Source organism: Anas platyrhynchos, chromosome 2, assembly GCF_047663525.1.
Source record: "Anas platyrhynchos isolate ZD024472 breed Pekin duck chromosome 2, IASCAAS_PekinDuck_T2T, whole genome shotgun sequence".
Taxonomy (NCBI): domain Eukaryota; kingdom Metazoa; phylum Chordata; class Aves; order Anseriformes; family Anatidae; genus Anas; species Anas platyrhynchos.
The window spans coordinates 94,544,932-94,565,535 of NC_092588.1; the positions used below are offsets into that span (position 1 = coordinate 94,544,932).

Below are 20,604 nucleotides of genomic sequence, written 5' to 3' on the forward strand. Positions count from 1 at the left end.
TACTTAATGTTGCAACAACCAGGTGAAAACTGAGTCTGAATATGACTACGCTCTCCAAGTATGCCTCCCTGGAGAAGACCTTTTTGCATTCCTTATCTGGTTACATCTAAAGTTGATGATGCTTTTACATAACATTTATTAGTTCCATAAATGAAAGAAAAGACCCAATTTAGGTGTGTTCTGCAGAAAACAAACACTACTACTGTGACTCACCTGCCCAGCATATATTATGTTATTCTTGATTTGTGCATAGCACAGCTGCCTTGGAGGAAAAGTAGGAGTTTTGAGGATGTCTTAGTTTGTGATGCTGATGTGCCTGCTCCTGTCTGCTCAAAAGTGCACTGAGCGAGGAGCAAACAAGGTGAGAGACAGAGTTCAGTGAAAGGGTGCTACAGATCATAAGTGTGTGTGTGTGTATACACACACAAATATTGCATTTTTTCTAAGGTTTGCAAATTGTGCAGTTTCATGTTCCAGATATTTCAACAAAATGTATATATTTGAAGCTGAGTTTTCTTGAATTCTGAATCAGAAAAGAATTATAAATATGTTTTACGAATCTGTTGCCTCAGTACTTAGGATTGTATAAACAAACTATGCAGAAAATGCTCTACTCTTTCTGGAGAGTAACATACTTACGTGAGGGTTAAATTAAAAACTAGTTTAATGAAGGAACAGATTTTTCTGCCAAACTTCCATCAACTTCAAAACAAAGAATTTAAAAAGACGATATTTCAAAACTAATTGCTTGACAATGTCCTGCTAGCTAATGACCTAAGCATATAAGAAACTCAATGTGACTACCATTTGTTGACATGGATCTCTTGAGTTTGGTATATATATATATTTTTTTTTTAAAGGGGGTGGAGATGTGGGACAAGAGGGAACTATTCCAGAAGAAACACATCTTGCAGGATTTAAGGTTTTTGCATTTTAGACACACATTTTTGAACATGGCACAGAAGAGAACAAAGGAGCAAGGGTTGTTCCTCATGTATTTATTCTTAAATCCTGAGGGAAGGGTGGAATTAATTTCATTCATGTTTTGAAAGATGGTTGTTTCCTCTAGCCTATTCCAAATGTTTTCTGAAGACAATTTTTATTTGTAATTGCCTTTTTTTCAATGATCTTGAAAAAGGGAAATACAAAGGTTAACTTAGCCTTCAGCGTGAACCCTTGTAACGTTCTTAATCACAAGAAAAGAGTACTTTAGATGTGTAAACACAGAGTATAAGCCTTTTATAAGAAGCAGCATAGTTGATACTAATAGCAGGACTGACATAAAACTGTGCTGTTAACGTGTATGAGTGCATACTTGTGTGTGTCCAGTAACAGTAGGAGAAAGCAACATTTTTCTGAATGGTGATCTTGTTTAAAACAAGCACATTGCTCATTATTTAAAGCAGTGCAGACATAAATGCTAAAAAAAAAACATTTCAGATCCCAAGTGTAGGCAGAGGATTATTTACAACAACACTTCACAATTCATATTGGAGTAGTCATTGGGATTTTAATACGTATTTCACAATGTGGCCAATCTTTAAGACTTTACGACCTGATACGTACAAGCTACCAGTGGCTTTTATAGAAGGATATTCTGATGCTACTAAGCAGACTTAGTCTTTCAAAGCTTTAATTAAAAAACGACATTCTGGCTGCCGATATTTTAGCTACCCATAGGTTGTGGGGCAAAATAACACCTGAGCTTCTCTACAAAACCTAAAGAGTGGCATTACAGGGTCACGGCAGCTCCTCGCTATGGCTGAGGCCTCACCCCGCGGTGGCCAGCCAGCCATGCCGAGCTCTTCGGGGACACTGGGCTCCATCTACTGGCGTGAGGGAGAAGGCTCCTGGGCGCCACCTCCTCCCCTTGCTACCAACACTTTCTGGGGCCCTGCAAGCCAGCACTGAATGAGTTTTGGTGGCTTAGATCAACTTGTGAGGCTGTTTTTGTGCTGGGAAGAGTTGCGATGGTTAGCCTGTGATATCACCTTCCTTCCTCTCCTCCATCGCCATTGAGGCACTTTCATCCATCATTGGGTGTGGGGGCTGAGCTCACCTTTCGGCCTTTGAAGAGCTGGGGTGACAAGGCCAAGTATCTCCGAGTCACCCAGTGCTCAAACCATAACTAACTGTAGCTGCCAGCTCTTCTGTCTGAGCAGTAACTGTTGTGTGTGAAGCTGTGGGCTTATGGGGGGCAAGCATGCAAAAATCTATTGCTAATGTTGGAGGTTAACGTCATTTGCTACCTGCACTTGGTCATGTCTTGTCAGCAGTTTGAATCATAAGCTAAAAAAAAAACCTTTGAAGTGGAAAAAAAAGTCCAGATATCCAAACTGTGTTGAGGTCATCCATCCAGTAAAAGCAGGTTGTCTCAAACAGATCTTTAACTGCAGTGCCTGTGGATCTGCATGGCTAACTAGCTAGAAGATCTCCAGGGGAAATTTTTTCTTCAATGTAACCAAAATACATCATTTGGATTTTGACTTCTTACTATTACAGAAAGCTGATTTCATGATGCAAAAAGCATTTGTTTCAAAGCATGACAATACAGGATGCTCAGTGTTGTTCATTTCCCTACAGAGACACGACTTATGAAATTGTTTCATTTTGAGCAGCATTACCGTTTCAAATGGAAAATGATTCAGCCAAGGGCTTTCCAAATTTATCATTATTTCTTCAGCTTCTGAAAGTAATAACAGAAAAAGTATCTAAACATTGTATGTAGATGTAGTCTAATCTTTTAAAGGGCAGAGAAACTACATTGACCCTACTTTTCCACCTGTAAAACTAACCTTCTTCACCCAAAGCCATGTTTTACAATCAGCTTTTTGCCATGGTTCACATTCATGCAGCTCAAGGAATCGTCTACGTCTTCCAGCTGCAGAAGGAGGATAGGGGGAACTAAAGTTACACTGGGAGGAAAGTGAGGTCTTCTGGAATAAAGATTAGTCCATGTGTAGGTTTTCAGGAGTTGTAAAGGCAGACCTGAGCCTCAAAGACCTAATGATCACAAGCCAGCAATGTTGGTGCTGCATGCAAAACATGGCCAACTCTCTCAAGCTTCACCAAGTGCACAGTCAGGTATCTCCAGTGTTCATTAATAAATTGCAGCTGTTGCATCTCTTCTCAAGATGCAGGAAAGCAGGCAGCTTCTGAGCTCAACAAACAGGTATTTCAATGTATATCCTGGGAGTTGTTTCCCTCCCTACTCCCTCATTGTTGTTTTCCTAGGGAAAACTGTGGCCAGGACTCTTTCCTCCAGTTATAAACCTTCTCCTAATTCCTAGCCTAATTGTATTAATGGGCCATTTATATGGGCCGTTCTGCCCCTGCCCCAACTCCACACTATAAATCATCTCCCTTTGCTGGTGATTACTCCTGCAGGGTGTTGACAGGTTCAAGTTAGACACACAGCTTGGCAGCCTTCCTTCTGCCCAGCTAAGCTAAGCCCATCAGCCAGCTCCCTTGGCCCTCTCTCACACAACGACCTCCTCTGATCTTTTTCAGTGTTGTCTTCTAGGCCTGCCCTGACTGACTCCTTTCCTTCAATATGAGGTGCCACAGTACCATGAAGCATGTCAGAGGAGGGCTCACCAGGCCCTTACAGACAGGCTATTTCTCTTTTGTAATCTCTAAGACTTAAAGGAACTACCTTACCTGATTAAACACTAACATCATGTTCCTATCTTTTTTTTTTTTTTTTTCCCTCCTGCTTTATTTACATCTACAGAGCTTATGATAACGCCTACGGCAGCACAGGAAACTAATACTCTCAAGTCCTCCTTGGCAATGTCTCCCAGGTGAAGGTGCCTTATGAGGACAAAATGCTGGCCACAAGTCCCTGCTTGTATCAAGTTATGGCTCCTACAGAGGGAATTTTGATGCTTTCTGCTGCTGCATTCAAGGCACTTGTGTCAGTAGTTCTGACAATCTTTTCCTCAATGATCCAGTCAGCCCAATTTTCAGATGACAAAAACTGCATTACAAATTTGTATCCAGATCACCTGCTCAGTGGGTAATGAAAGAGCAGGACACAACAGAGAGAATCCAGGGAGAACATTTTGGAAGCTGAACAGAGTTAACATAAATAAAATCAGAAAGAGATTTGCTGAGTTACCTGGAGAACAACTGGAGAAAGACCTATGGAAAGCACAGGACAAAGGGTGCTGCATGAGCCGAAAAGCAGCACCTGGCACTACCGTTAAGCCCAACAGGTTTCCAATGTTTGGGTCTCCAGAGAAAGAATGATCTGTGCAACCTCTCTCTGTACCTCCATCATGAAGTGGAGCACACTTGGTGTTGAGACAGTGGTCTAAAATACAGAGTTAGGATTGGGTTTTCTTAAGCTCGTTGAGAAGTGTTTGCTTTCTCAAAGTTGAGCGTCCAGAAGTTAAAAAGAATAAACCAGCATAAGTTTTTTTCTGGACGCTCCTTTGTATGTTTTACCTTTAAGCATAGAAGATACACTATTTTCCCACTGTGCCCATGTGTGCAGTGAAGTAGGCTGGTATCTGTGGGTACCCTGCCTGAATCACACAGGGGTAGGTTGCTGCTGGTGAGATTGCAGGGAGAGGGAGGGAGGACATTCCTTCCATCCTGGAATGGATCTGTCCTGGCAGTTGGGTTCTTTCTCTGCTGCAGTTATGCTGTGCTCAATCAGCCAAACCCGGAGCCCTCTAAGGAGTCTCATTGTGTGTTTTCATTGCCTGGCTTGATACCTATTTGCAGAAATGCCAAGCACTGTTGGCTGCAAACAAAAATCCTCTGAACTAAACACCACACAATAGCATATCTGAAAAAATCAAGCAGGATATTAACTGATTTATCTGTCATGGCTTTATCCATAAAGTGCAAATTACTTTACTGCCCCAACCCCATACATCAAAGGGTGCCGACAGAAAATGATGCTTACAAAGTACTGTTGCAAGCGCCATTTATTAAAGATGGGAAATGTGCAGTAAATGTAACTTAGGACGTCATATTTAAGAGTGGGGAAAAAATTGCTATTAAATCAGTAATCACCACACATCCTGCACTTCCAAAGAGGCAGCATTCAACTTAATGGTTGTATTTCTTTTATTATGTAAGGAAAGGAACTAGGGGCTTAAGCGTAGTTACAGGATTAGGACTGACTCAAGGTTTGTCATCTTTTTTAACTTTTGAGGGTTTGCCCTGCCCCGTGCCCGGGCGACATCTCCGCACGCCGCCGCCGAGCACCCCCACGGCACGCTGTGGGGAGCCAGCGCCCCAGCGGCGCCGGGACAACGGCCCCAACCGCTGCAACGGCCACTGCCGCACGCCCGCCCCTCGCGGCGACGACCAATCAGGCGGCGCGCGGCCCGACGGTCACGGCCGAGCGGGCGGGGCCGTGCGTGGGCGGGGCCTCGTCGCCTCGCCCCGCCCCCCGCAGGTGATGGCGGTAGCCGGGGCGGCGGCTGTTGGCGCCGGGGAGGTGAGAGGGATCCTGCCCTGCCGGTGAGGGGCTCGGGGGACACGCGGACACGCACGGCCGTTGGGCGGCCCCCCTGACCCGGCAGCATGAAGGTGGAGGCGGGGGATCTGTCCGCGATCAACCTGTCGGTGCAGCAGGTGCTGAGCCTCTGGGCACATGGCACCGTCCTGCGCAGCCTCACCGGTAACCGGGGGCAGGTTGGGGCGGTTGGCGTTGAGGCGGTTGGGTCCCGGTTAGGACTGGGACTGGGATTGGGGTGCTTCTTGTGGGGATGCTCGGAGCGGGGTGGCCGCGAGGGCTCCTCCGGCGCTGCCAGCGGGTTTATTTTTTATGGGTGGCATCTGAGGGAAAGCTGTTTAAACGAAAAATGAATACTAGAAGCAGAGACTTTTACTATTTTGTTATTTTTTTTCACCCTGCGCAGTGAGGGAGGTAACGGGGTGACAGGTTAACGGGGCTGGCACGTAAACCTAATTGTAAGCTTCAGGGGTTCTGCTCTGGAACGGTGAAAACAAGCTGTGGAAGGGGATCTCAAGACAGGTCGTTACAGCCTGCTAGGAGAGGGGAGCTTTGGCAGGAAAAAAAGTTCTAGAGCAGTCCTTCGTACCCTATCTTAGAAGGTATAGAGCAGGGAAGCATGTCTGTGTGCTACTTGTCCTGTCCAGGCATAAAGGGAATGGTGAGTTACTACCTCCGGACTAGAAGGGGCTTTGTGTTGACAGTAGGGATGTTACTGAGTAAATTCCCTGCAAGAATCTTGAGTAAAGGGTGTATGTTTCTAATACTTCTGAAAAAGTATGATATCATCTTTTCCCTCCCATCTGTGTGAAAGATACATATGTGTAGCACAGAGGTGGAGTCTTAGGCTTTATGATCTTTCTTGTTAACTTCCAGTTAAAAGTAACTTTTAATAGGTTATACTTTATTAAACTTTTTAAAATAAACTTTTTAAAGTGCGTACACTTTGTATCGCTGTGTCTGGTGATTAAATCTTAGAGGTATTAGTGTGTCCCCACACGAATATAGCTCACTTCCTGAGTAGTTATTCTTGCATTCTTTCTGTGGAAATACTAGTTGTACCGTTAAAGGAAGGAGCTAACAATGGATGTAACTTTGTATTAGACGTCCTCCAAAGTTTTTCTTATTAGAACATGATGCAATGCAGGCGTTTCTGTGAAATTCAATGCTGAGTGTTAGGTAAGAAAAAATGTTTCTTGGTGCTTTTGCAATATAACAAGAAGTTGCAAAAGGTATTTTTAATGTCAAATGGTTATTTTTAATTTAAAGAACATGAAAAAAATAGTTAATCATCTGTGATAATGCTGTAGGAGAGTGTATTAGTGTCAGTTGTAGATGCACTGTAGTTTCTGAATTGGTGTATTAAATACAAGTTGTCCTAATAGCTATGATTGGGTATGTGGCATGCTCTCATGGAATGTCAAAAATGAATAGCTTAAAGTGGATTTAATTGTTTATATAAGTTTGTGTTCCTGATTATATGTAAGGTGATTTTTTTTTTTTAAGTGTAGTAACTGATATTAATCAGTAACTGTTGTTAAACTTGCATAAAATCTTTCTAAAATATTTACTGACTGTAGAAGTAATTATTGTACAAAAACAGATGTTCTGATTTTCTGTGCTGAAAAGAAAGGAGAAAGTGAAGGAGAAACTTTTTCAGAGTACTAAAAAGATAATAAATATGTAGTGTTCCATGAATATTCCTCAAGGCTGCTTTGTGTTTATTTTTGGACTTAAAGTTGTGGTTTGGATTTGGGAGTTAAGTTGTTCAAGCAAGCATTTGTCTTTAGATTAACAATGCTGATTATGTTTGAAAAAGTTATACAATTTTATCAGCAAAGTTATGTTCTTTATTAAAAAAAAATGTATCAACTCTGTTCAATGTTTTGAAATAAAATACGAGCTCCAGCCTAAACCAGGAAGTGTTTGAAACCTCAGTGGTTTAATTGATGTGTGATTGGTTTTGTTGTTGTTTTTTGGCGTTTTAATGAGAAGTTGAACCAATATTTTTTTTTATACCGTAAGTCTGGTTCAAGTTCAATACAAACAGAAATCCAGCCTTTTATGTAGGGTAATATAGTACAAAGTACCACAGGAGACTGCAGACAACTGAATTCCTGCCATGTGCCCATCACGCTCCATGATAGCAAGCGCTGTTTGCTGTAGCTGAACCCAGGCCCACTGACTTTTGCTTCGTAGCTTCCTGCCTTCGCTTGGGCATATTACTGTAAATGGTGAGGGTAAGGCTCTGCGACCTATGGGAGAGGAGAGGGGGCTTCTACCTCACCCTATTTTAGCTCCTCCAACAAATCCAAGTGGCCCCTTGGCATGCACCAGTTATGCGCTAAGTGGTAGATCAGGCTTTACTGGAATGAGTTGGATAATGACTGATTCTGAACTGAAAAATGTCCCTGCATGAGTGTGATTCAAAGATTGAAACCGAAATTCCTTTAAGTGGTATATTCTTTATTGCAATGCTGGATGCACGGGGGATCTCTCCACCTATCGTGCATACCCAAAGCGGAAAGCAGTCTTGAATTTATACAATCAATCTATCAATATTCTACAAGCGCCTATACATATTCATTACCTATCCCCGCCTTCTCTCGCTTCTCATGCTAATTAGCCTTTTGGCACCTTGCGCCTGGGTAGAGCCTCCCAAGAATTGTGGGCAGGGGTCTTTGGGACGTGGGCAGGGGTCTTTGGGAGGAAGACCCCGAGTCTTCCTCACAGTGTACTTTTCACCTTTGGTCAGGAATCTGCTGAGTTGGCATGTTTCTTAATTGCAAGAGCTGGTTGTTGCTAATTCTTCCGTTTGTTGTATCTTTATAATGAATTCCAATGTCCAGTTTTGAGATTTATAGTCCTTACATTTGTTTCTCTGTCCGTCTGCCGCTTCCTTATCATGAGTTCCAGTGTCTTGTTTCGAGATACACAGTTCTTGTCTGGGGATTGTCCTTGCCTCCCCAATGCCTCCTTAATCAAGTGTCAGTTGTAGTAAATATTCATATTATATGCTACCTCAAGTTTAGGGAACTTTGCAATATTTCTGTCCTTCCTGTAAGCAAAGTAGGTATTTTGTTTGTCTCATTAATTGCGTGTTTCAAAGACTGATGCCGCCTTCTATTTTTTTTTTCCCCCTAAGCTTCATTCTGCAATTATTTGTCCCCTGATTTTCTGGACTATGTTGTTGTCCCCTATCTTGCAACTTCAGGGGGTCTAGTCTCTAATGATTTCAGTGCTCTTCAGCAAGTTCTTCTCTTCCAGTTAATACAGCAAAAATGTTAGCATCTACAAACAACAATTTGACTGTATAGACCTGATAACTTCCAGTGTACCAGTTCATACAGTAACTAAAGAAAGGACCTAGTAATGAAGAAAATACTATAATGTATAAAGAGCCAAGTTAAGTTTGCATGTATAATAAACAGGCATTTCTTAATCTGAGTGTGTTGAGGTCATAAATCTGCAAGGATATAACGATTCAGTTTCTTAATTCAAACTTCAGCATATGCTATCTTGTTGGCTGAAATTTGTATCTTTGTGTTCAGGGTGCAGACACTTGAATTCTGCACAGAGACTTAATTCTGCAGTAAGTGGTAGATAGTTACTGGGTACATAGATCAGAATCTCAAGACAGATGCTTGGTTTTGGAGCAATCAGTCTTGGCTTATGAAATGTTACAGGCAATCGCTATTCATCTGGCAAGATAAACTAAGGGCTAGAGGGAAAGAAAGATCTTCAAGATGAAGGACTAATGATGTATTCACTACCTGTTTACTGAAGCTGAGTGACAGTGGGACAACATGTTCAGGTATATAAATCATGTTCAAAAGTGTTAACATTTACATACTTTGACTTTACATTTTTTATTTGCCCAAGATAAAGCTGTTAATGGAATGCAACTTCAAATTTGATAAGTCAATACAGATGTCATTTTAAACTTTAGCATCCTTTAAGACTTTTTTTCTAATCATAAAAGTCTAATCTTTGAGGTTGTATATGCCTACAGTGATATCTTCAAAGTACATGTATAATAGATAAGCATAATGTGATTTGTGTGTTATATGTATAATTTATATATAATAGCTATAAATACCTAAATTAACAGAGCAGTACGCTTCTTCTGGGGGGTGAGAGCAGTACCCTTCTTCTGGGGGGTGGGAGGAAAATTCCACCTGCGTAAAGCCAGGATGATCTGTGCTATGGATTGGATGTTGTGGTTTGTAAGCCACTAAGTACTGGATCTTTTCCAGTGCGTGGTTTTTTGGTTTTGTTTTGTAGTTTCATTTTGTAATTTTGTTCAGGGCTCTTTCAGGTAGCTCTATGTGGATGTGACTAAATAACTGAGGCTAGGTTTGTGTTTGGAGCTTTCCGCTAGCTAAAACGAAATCATTATTATCATACCAGCAAAGTATTCCAATTGTGTAGCTCATATCATCAGAAGAGCAAGTTAATTAGTGTAGTTACACAAATAATGAACTTCTTTGACAGCATGCTTTGTTTGTCAAGGTAGTAGCAATTGATAAGGTGTGTTTATACCCCTTAGAGTATGAATCTCATATATAGGGCATAAGTGTCTGTTGTATCAGCATGCTCTTAAAACACTGCAGTCTCATTTCTGCCTCATTTATAGATATTAAAAATCTTCCAACTATTGGGTTATTTTTTGGTCAAGCAAAGCCTTGACCCTTTGGGTTCAGAAGGTCGCATTCTCTTTCTCCAGTCCCTCATGGTGTCTCTGTGTTATCCCCAACCCATTCTTTGGTTCCTTCAGTGTAGCTCTAGCAAAGTATTTTTTCAAGGGCCATCTTTCATCATAATTATGGAGTTGGATGATGATGAATTGTAGAGTACCTCAAACTCTTACACAGGAAAAAAAAACCTGTGGATTAAGTTCTGTTTTCAACCTGTTGGGATAAAAGTGACTCGAATTGCTATCTAGCAAGAATGTGTGTAAGGGGAAAAACGATTTAGTCTCTCTGCTCATAACTCTGTCTAGTAACTTCCTAATCAGCTACTCAACAAACTTGCACACAAATTGGAGAGTGGATAATCTGCAACGTGTACTTGGAGGTATACAAATACAAACTCCAAATTGGTGTTCTGTAAGTAATTTGCCTACTTGCAGGATGAAAGACAGTTAACCAGTCCACAACTGCTTGCTGTGTCCCCCATCCGGCTGCCTGACTTGCATCTAGGAGCATCGCAGGCCTATGTCTTAGCCCTTTTCACATCTAAACAAATGTTTGGTTCCTACCATCATGAAGATATGCGGGGTTCTTCCCTCGGCCCACCTCCGCTCCAACTGCTCTGAAGTAAATACCTGCAGATTTTAGCATCTACAGTCAGTCTGTCAAAAACAGAGGTATAAATGATATATTATGAGAAGGTACTGGGTTATTGCAGTTGCATGTAACGCTACCTTCATTTCTTGCATTGCTGACTGTGATACTATTGAGCTGAAAACCTAAGGCTTTGTGAAGTCATGGTTTGTAGCTGCGTTCTTTAAACACTACAGCTGCATTTATGTAGAACAAGAAATATATTTGGATGTTCTCTAATTGCCTTTTGAATGCACTCAACACGCATGTCACTTTAAGGAGCAGGAGGGGAAAAGTGTGTGTGAAGAACTCCATCTTATCTCACATTTGAGGATGGTTCTGTTCTACTGTCTTCTGCCCTAAATATAAAGTGTGTGGACTTCTATGGACTTGCTTAGAGCTACCCCCAGTGTGTGTGTATCCAAACACTCAGAGAGGTTGTGTCTTGAACTACAGTGGTTAGTATTAACTGTGTGTATATTTACCACCTATCTTCCTTGTTGCCCTCCTAAGTGGGTCTTTTGATTCTCCTGATTTATAGGAGTTCTAAGTCCTATGAGATGGATTTGCCTTTTATGCCTGTGTGAAAGGGGAAGGGTTGACACTATGCTCCATGTACTGCTAAATGAAAAAGTTTGAACTCTTTTTTTTTTTTTTTTTTTTTTTTTTTGTGCTGTGGTTATGTATGCCCTACAGACTTGGACTCAAAGGACTGCAGTTACTATGTGGCAACAATTCTTCCTGAGCATCCTTTTACAGTATTCTTTGCTTAATCTGCTATGTTTGCGTATATTTTTAAGTTAGCTAATTGGGTCATATTTCTGCTTGAATGTCAAGCTACAGTAGTACTGGCTTGCCTGATAAACATTGTCCTACTGTTGTATGGAAGCTGTATATTTTTTTTAGGGTGAACTGTGGGAAAAACTAAGTTTGGGATTGTGATAGCTGGGAAAACATCTACCAGTTTGCGGAATTTTATGATGATAGAGACACACAAGATCATCACTGTAGTTGACCTTTAAAAAAAAAAAGTGGATATATTTAGAGTTTTACTTCTTTCCTTAGTTTTTCTTACGCTTTTGAATTATAGTAAATGCTTTTAGAAGATAGCCATCAAGTAAGGAAGTTTCTTTGATTTTTATGTAGCTTTATTGATGCTCTCTGCTCTTGTATTTGAAAGTAATGATCACGTCTGGCATTCTTAGAAATGTTTGTACTCTGCACGTTCTCAAAATCTCCTGTCCTTGCTCAGTGACTCAAATAATAGTGACTACCTGTACCTATAAAAGTGTGTGCTAAGCAATTAGAATAAAGCAGCTGGATGTATTACTACATTTTAGTATTTCTTTATTTCTCTTTTTTCATTTTGAAGCTAATTCAATAGAACACTTACAGCTCCTGGGTAGATATACTGAAGTCTTTAATCTCATTTTTTGTGTTTGATGTTAGCTTGATGTGGTCCCTTATTATAAAAGACAGGTCTTGACTTTTTTCTGGTTCACTTGGTTTCAGATAACTTTTGTTCTGCAGCTGTATTTGCAAAATCCTAGTAAGAAGTTACAATTATTGTATTTTTAAAGAAACCTTTGAAGAAAATATGGTGGTCATTTAATCAGGTGTATTATCACAAAAAACTGTACTAGATTTCTTTTTACAATTTTTTGATCATAATAGCTACTTCTTTGATAAACTGCTAAAAGGGGATAGTGTCTTGAGCACATGCCAGTGCTTTCACATTGAATCTTTTTAAGACTGAAATGGGTATTGCTTTTCTTTTACTGTTGATTATATGCAATGTTTCTAAATCTCTTACAAATGTATTGCCTGAAAAATATTAATCTTTTGACTTCTTTCTTTCAGAGATGTGGTACTGGGTTTTCCTCTGGGCTCTCTTCTCCTCTCTCTTTGTCCATGGTGCTGTGGGAGTGTTAATGTTTGTGATGCTGCAGAGGCATAGGCAGGGGAGACTAATCTCTGTCACTGTGGTCAGCATTGGATTTCTGGGTTCTGTAACAGGAGCAATGATAACCAGTAAGTCTGTCTTTTGTGTTTTTACTTACTCTAAATTTAAATCAATATTAAAACAAATAAAGCTTCTCTTAGTGGTTTGGTGATTGTTTATTAAGGATTTTGCTTCAGTCATGTAGCAATTCTAATGAAAATGACAGCTGAGTTTCTCTTCCTGTTGTAGTAAAGATAGAAATGATTCCAGAATTGTCAGCGGATGATTGTCCTAGTCTTTCATCTTGTAAACTTTAGCTATCAAGCTGTTCAAATATGTATGCTTGATAGGTAATACCTTTTTGAGACCAGAAAGTGTAGTCCCGTCTTATCATACTTGTGCAGACCTTTTGCCAAAAGTTTTTGATCAAGATCACCTGTCAATACTCTTCAAGACAGCCATTTTGTTTGGAAATGAAGCTCTGATCCCATTGATTACAGGACTGACTTCTTGCTCATTTCCTTAAGCCTGCTGGAGGTTTTTAAATTGCATTTGGATAGGGTGTTGCTCTCTTAAAGGAAGGAAAGGTACTGTGTAGGTACTGACTTGCAGCAAACAAACTTTACTTTTTTTTTTTTTTTTAAGTGACTGTATAACAATCTGAACTATGCATGCCACTCAGAGAACAGACCAAACAGTTTGGCTTATGGATTTGAAAGACCTTCTCAGTCTTGTGTGGTTGTAATAATTTCCAATTTATTTGGTGTAGGAAGGAATGATGTTAGTTATAAAGTCTTTGAGGGTATGGAACTGAAAATTTAGAGACTGTCATATAGCCTTAAACTGTAGGTGAGCAGTGTTGCCTTTCATTCTGTCTTTAAATTGTACAGATTATCAGAGTAGCGGTAACACTTAAGCTTCACTCATGAGTGTTTTGTAGGAGATTATTTCTTCAAGTTTCTCATACTGAAAGTCATTCTTGCCTGCTAGCTTTCAAGATTAAATAAGAATACAAGCTTCTGAAGAAATACTTCCTTAAGGTTTTACTCAAAGCAATGTTTTAATTGCTGTATATTTCCTAGCCTAGAATTTTCAGTGTTTAACAGCAGTTCAGTATAATTCTACTTTATTTTGTCTCCTAAGGTAAGGCATATATGGAACCTGTTGAATTGTCCTATGTGTAAAATGGCAGTGGCCCTGTTAGGTCGACTGTGCCTGACTGTTTCTGAAGAATAAAAGACAGGAAATGTGTTGCTGGGTATCCAAGCCGAGATTTTTTTCAGTAGTATTCTGCAGTGGGGAATGATCAGTGTTTGTGAAATGAAATTTCTTCGTCTTTATGCATGAGGAGTAACACAGTTGTGTTTTGGGACATCCAGTTTTACATGTCAAAACATTTAACAAATAAACAGCACTGTTTATGTGTAAATAATGTGTTTCACCTGAGAATTTCTCCAACCTTGCACTGTGGACTTTTATTATGTTGTTCCCAGTGGTTTTGCACAGAACATTGTCACTGGGTTAGCTAAAAACGTTTTTGTTTCTGGATGACAATGGGTTGTTTCATCCTGAAAGAAATGCTGCGAGGAGCTCCTGAAGGCCAATTATAGTAATACAATATTAAAGAGTATTTTCAATAGCTATTATACTGCAAGCTGGAATGGAAGTTAAGGATTTAGTTTCTTGGATAGGCGAAATCCAGTACTTAAGAAATTCAAGTACCAAACGGATTTCCATGAGCGAACCCCTCAATTCCTAGGCTTTGTAAAAACATGGTTAGTTTTAAAAAAACAAAGGCAATAAACTGAGTGAATAGTGGTGAATACTGTCAAAAATAACCCCAGAAAGAGATATGTTAGGCAGTTTGAAGTAAGGATTTCAGCTGCATTTTATCCCAAAGGGTCTGTTCTTCCTCCTCCCTCAATACACACTCTTTTGGTGATGTTGTCATTTCCTCAATGGCAACTTATTGTAGTATACTCTGGCTCTGTACCAATTGTGTTGGGTTATGCATTACAGGTTGTATTGCACACGGTTATTCAACAAATATAAACACATAATTATCAAGCTATAACATTTTAAATGTTTTCATTAGTGATGTTTTCCAAAATATCTCAATGTTTTCTTACGAAGCAAAACACTTCTATTATTGGTATACCATAATTTGATGCTACTAGTTAATAAACCTTAGCAATTTGAATTCAGTTTGAGAGTTCAATCACCTGAATATTTTTAATGTCAGTACTGGGCTCAGTCTCAAGGATCTCTTTTCAGTTTTTGACAAGTCAATAGTAGAGGAACAAATGGAAAAGCTTATGCAGGGTGGCTGAGTGAAATAATCTAAGGCTAGCCTTGTGAGGTTTCTGACAAAATATACTTCACTTTTTTTTTTTTTTTTTTTAAAGAAACAATTATTAGTGAATTATTTTCCTATAATGTTTGATAAATAAATCTTTTTAAGATATCAGGTGATACTCAGATATGGATTGTACTTCTAGGAAGTCTGTTGGTACTGACTAAGGGATTTTTGATCACTTCAGCAAACTATTCATATTAATGACTGAGTAAAAATTAGGAAATTCCATTGTGTTTTGTTTTTTTTTTTAACTCTTGGTATTTATTTCAAAAACTGCGGTAGCTTTTCAGTTTTCTTAGAGCTTGCAGAAGCATCTTTGTATTTTCTAGAGTCATTTAATAGTAGTTAATTGGCTTCTCAGAATATATATAGAATTCTCATTATATACAAAAAGTTCTATAACTATTTCACAATTAAGATTTTTTTTTCCTGAAGGCCAAAACCTCAAAGGGCAGAAAATTCAGTGTGCCCTTTAGGTAAGGGAAACAAGCACTCTACAACAAATATTAGCTCAGAAAAAAATATTTTTTTTAAAGAAAGCTTTATTCTAAGTGAACTTCTGAGGTATGGATTGAGTAAAATTTTTATCCACAGACAGATGTATACAAGATGTTTTTTTTGGATGAACATTTTGGTGTCTATATTCAGACGTCATTTGAGAAGAAAATGTTCTTCGTCATTAGCCAGGTATTTTGATTGGTAGCAAAGAATATGTTTCTCAGGCACTTGTTTCAAGTCAACGCAACTATTCCTTTGCTGTGTGACTTTTGCTCTTTAAATGCATGTGATAAATTCAGCATGTAAAAGACAATGGGAGGGGAAGGGAGGGAGTTAGGAGCAACTGGCTTTGTTTACAATGCAGTATTTTGTTGCTGACTTATCTTGATCATGTAATGTTATACAAATGGGAATTGAACACATCTACAAGCAAAGTGATGTCTTAATTTGATATAACTCAAAATCTAATGATATCTGTAGAGATTTCTTCCCATACACTTTCATGGTTGACTTCTTGATCTTTTTTCATGTTTTTGCTTGATTTGCTGGACAACTGTTAAATTAGTAGTTTAAATCAAAGTTAAACTGACACAGTATGACTTGCTTATTTAACTGAAATATTAAATGAAGTTCATAGAAATTTTCAATTGTTTTGTAGACTCCAGAAGTCTTATTGTTGTATTCTCCCTATTTATGCAAGCACAATTAAACCAAACTTCAGTGTTGTTTTTGCTAATTTTTCAAATTAGCAGAAGGCAAATAAGAAGGAAAAAAAAAAGATTAAATTTGAATACACCTAAAGAGAAATAGCAAGATTCACTTTTTTTTCAAATCAAGCTTGTGTTGTGAAAGTTAATCTGATTCAATTGGGAGAATCATCCCTGAAGGCTCTTCATAAAACTAGAAAAAGTCAAGCAAGGCTAAATTATTGCATAATACCATGAAGTAATACAGTGTTTGGTAATATTCTAGAAATAAGTGATGCATAAGCACAGTAAATTATTTGTCATATATTTCAGCCTTGGGTTTACATGTGTAATTTGATGGTTGTTTGTTTTTCCTGTGATTCTTAGGTGCTGCAGTAGCTGGAATTTACAGAGTAGCAGGAAAGAATATGGCTCCCTTAGAAGCTCTTGTCTTTGGTGTTGGACAGACAGTACTGACATTAATTATCTCATTTTCAAGGATTCTTGCAACGCTCTGAGGCTTATGTAAAAAAAGAATTTCAACTAGCCTAAAGAAATCTCTGATCTGAAGAGAAGCTTCCTGGAAGTGGATTCAACAGCTTATGAACTTGAATGCTAGTGCAAGAGAAAGGAAGCGATGTGGAACATGCACTACAAATCTGGAGGTTCAGTCGAATGAACAGACTGTCCTCTAGTGTCTGAACTCTTGTACTTCTGCGTTGTGCCTTACGTGCTTCAATCATAGGAAAAGTGCAATCCCTGTGTAAAGCACCTTGAGTAGCTGCCAGTCAGGCTAATGCTTGGTGATAGGATCATTGTTCTTATCAGTGTTTTAATAAAAATAAATGCGCGCTCCTGAAAGTTGCTGTATGTGCCAAACTTGGAGTTTAGTTCTTAACAGTTGGTTGGGTGAGCTTTTTTTGAAATGGTAGATATAGAAGAATGCTGTGGATATACACTGTTTAACTTCAGGGGGAATAGTACGATGACTTTTTTTTACTCTTATTCAGCATTAAAAACAACAGTTAGGTCCAATTTCAGTGGTAGACAAATATTGGTGGGATTTAAGAACTACAACTTTACCAATCCTGATGTAATTAGCACAATCTCAGAATGAATTGTGTCAGTTTACTGAAGATCAGCACATCATTTTTTCATGGTTTTGGTTCTTTAGGCATCCTTAGTTTAAGGAGACTGTGTGAGAAAAAAGTATAATCTGTTGTGTATGTACATATGAATCTTAAACTAATGCGTTCCTTTAAATTATTTTGTCTGAAATGGTTACCACCCCTTCTAAAAGCCTTAGAAAAGCTACTTGCTGCAAGTAAGCTCCCTCTTTTTAAGTACTGATAGTACTATTAACCCTACACATACTCTTTAAAGAATAGACAAATGTAATACAGACTTTGAGAATATACCTATGAAAATGGAAAGTGTTTAAAAAAAAAACACAAACAACACAAGTCTTCAATGCAACAAAAATGTTAAGCTTGCTTAATAAAAGTTACCTTACTTTGGAAGTTTGGAAGTGGGGCGGGACTGGTGTATTTACAACTTCGTTTCTGAACATTTTATATCCTTGGAAAGGTTAAGACACCTGGAACTTTCAAATACGTATCTTTCAGAGTTTGTGCTTTTCTAGTTTAAAGGGAACACTACTGTTGTGCATGTGAGATGTCTTAAGTGTGAATCATTTGGAGTGAATAGAAATTTTAATGCTATTTATGAAGAGCAAAATTTAAAGGGCACAAAGTTCTGTATGAGGAATAAGACATCTTTTACATACTTACTCAACTGAATGCTTTTTAGAAGTTGACTGTCAATAATGATAAGAATAATTAATTGCCCAAAGGTTTTGCTGTTAAGATGTCAAAAAGACTTTCAGAGTTGTTGAAATCACTGGCATCTGCTGTACAGCTAAAAGAAAATAATAGGGTTAAAATACAACTTACAATCCAGCTTTATTGCTTAGTGCTTCAAAACGGTATAATGAATTAACCTGCTTTCTGTTATTTTCTTCCATTAAAAACCATTCTTTTGGTTTTTTTAAAAGCACTAAGGATGCTAATATTTTTTCTTTGGAAGTATTTTAGTTTTTTTCAAAATGTACAAAGTTGCAGGCTATGAAGGGAACAATGTAAAATGTAGGTTTATAAACCTCAGTGTTACACTTTTAGCTTTGAGTCACTTTAAAATGCTGTGGAATACCTATATTTTCCTTACTTTGATTTCAAAACTTATTTTTCATGGCTTGATTATTTTTATTATTATTATTTTATTATTTTTTTTACTTTCTGCTGATTCTTTTTGGCATAAGTCATAGCACTTTGTCTATTAAAGTTATTGCATCTGTCAAAATGCATTTTAAACTTCTCCCCATTGTCTTACGATATGAGAACTGGTTTCAGGTATTTAATTCAAATGGAATAATAAAATCAATGATATTTCTCCTAATGTGCCTTGTAAAGTATATTTTTAGGGGAGAAGATTTTTAAAAGTTGCTCTCTTCATTGTGTTTTTTTTTAGGTATTCTAAATCAGCTTGGTTATTTGATATGTCTCATCCAACAGACTTTAAAGTGTTTGTGTTTGACAACTTAGAAATGCTTGTCTGAATCAAAAACAACCCTCTCACAAAGCATTGCATTCAGTAATTTTAAATGTCTCGTGTCTTTACTTCACCCTGAATCTTGTTTCCTGTCTCCAAATTACCTTGAACATCTCAATTCTTATTATATGGGTTTTCTTACACTATCACTGTTCAAAGGCTTGCTTTGTTTCACTAACTTAAACTCTTATGAGACCACTGCTAACTTAGGAAATTTATGTAACTAATAAAACTTCATTCGTCATTTTAGTTGTAGTGCCAATGAATTTTTTGTCACTCTAACCTTCTTCCTTTGACAAGGAGGTATCTTTGCAGATGTTGAATAACCTTCCTCCAAATAATTTTTATTGTACAGATCACTGTAATCGCATTTAAAGTGGTTAGGTGCTTATTTGTCTCTGCTTTATATGATGTTGTCTAGCAACAATGAATAGGCAGTAAATGTAGTGCCTAGCTGGTGTAACAGATGAAGTTTTTAAATGCTTCTTGTGAGGGATAAATGAGGATGTCTAGTTCATCTATGAAATGTTCCTTGATCATGGCATGAACTTAATGAATAGTAATTCCAGTAGAGGAAACATACAAGTGGCCTTACATCTCTGAAACTTGGAGGCTTCATTCCACGTCCTTAGGAACAGTATTGTTAAACTTGTAAAAGGTGCTCTACTCAAAGCATGGTGTGTGTATACATGTATATGCTATTTATATAAATATGTGTATTAACTATGTTTTGGAGGTGTAGTCTGTATTTTACAGAAAGTAACAGCTGAAATAACTTGCCCAAGAAAAAGAAAAAAAAATAGGATAACCTAGGATTTTTTTCATCATTACTAAGCTACAGAAATATCTTGTGCATGAATGGCACGGATGGTACTCTGCTTTGCTTTGGACAATAAAGCATTGTGCAGATGTCTACCCAAAATCGTTTAGAGCTATCTTTAAATAGCTCTGCATGTTTCTGCATGGTATCACTAAGCACATTCTGTGCATTGTAAATTATTAATTTATAGTAGAGAACAAATATATCGACACAACTTCCTCTTTGGAGGAGGCATTCGAATACTGGATATACTGTTCAATGTAAAGATGCTTCTGTTGCTTTGTTAGAAGCTGCTGTTGTTAAAGACTTATACATTCCACACAATTCTGACTTACTGATATAATAAAAAATCTTTTTTTCAGAAAATCTTCCAAATAGTTATTCTTTTATTTATGGGTTGTTACAAGTTTATGAAAATAAGCTCTACCGCGACTAATGGTGTAATTTGAGGTTTGCTCTTCAGTTTCTTAAAGAAACCAATAATTTAACCAGCTTTGAATAATCAATATGGACCAAAGACAATACTCCTGATTACTTTACTTGGAGCTTTCTCTTTTTAAAGTACAATGTTTTTACTATTCTGAAGGAAATACTACTGAAGAAGGAATACCGATATTTATTTTCGTTACAGTTTATATGTATTTGAATTGTGTTGGGGGAGAAAGAGATATAATGCCATTGGAGAGGAAGGTGGAGTCAAAGCTCTAATACCTGTAAGAATGGTTTTCATTGTTTTGTTTTATGTATTTCAGTTACTAAGCAGATGCTAGTAATGCTTTTCTTTCATTGTCATATTGAGCCACATGGTTTTGTACATAGCCTTTTGAAAAATAAGAACTACTGTAGCTGGTGGACATAAATAGCCAAAACATGCAAAAGGTGCTCACTTTGTCTGTTC

General features: G+C 38.1%; 1 protein-coding gene across 1 annotated transcript; it reads left to right on the forward strand.

The window, feature by feature from the left end:
- Nucleotides 1-5,181: 5,181 nt before the first annotated feature.
- LOC101790104 (transmembrane protein 170B) lies at nucleotides 5,182-20,074 on the forward strand. The gene is made up of 3 exons (XM_038174657.2): nucleotides 5,182-5,638; nucleotides 12,658-12,828; nucleotides 16,667-20,074. The coding sequence occupies exons 1-3, from the start codon at nucleotides 5,542-5,544 to the stop codon at nucleotides 16,795-16,797; spliced, it is 399 nt and encodes a 132-aa protein (XP_038030585.1). The 5' UTR covers nucleotides 5,182-5,541; the 3' UTR covers nucleotides 16,798-20,074.
- The last annotated feature ends 530 nt before the right edge of the window (nucleotides 20,075-20,604 follow it).

Coding starts and splice junctions, on each gene's coding strand:
- LOC101790104 (XM_038174657.2), top strand. CDS start 5,542: ATGAAGGTGGAGGCGGGGGATCTGTCCGCGATCAACCTGTCGGTGCAG. Junction 5,639..12,657: donor CGTCCTGCGCAGCCTCACCG/GTAACCGGGGGC, acceptor TCTTTCTTTCAG/AGATGTGGTACTGGGTTTTC. Junction 12,829..16,666: donor AACAGGAGCAATGATAACCA/GTAAGTCTGTCT, acceptor TGTGATTCTTAG/GTGCTGCAGTAGCTGGAATT.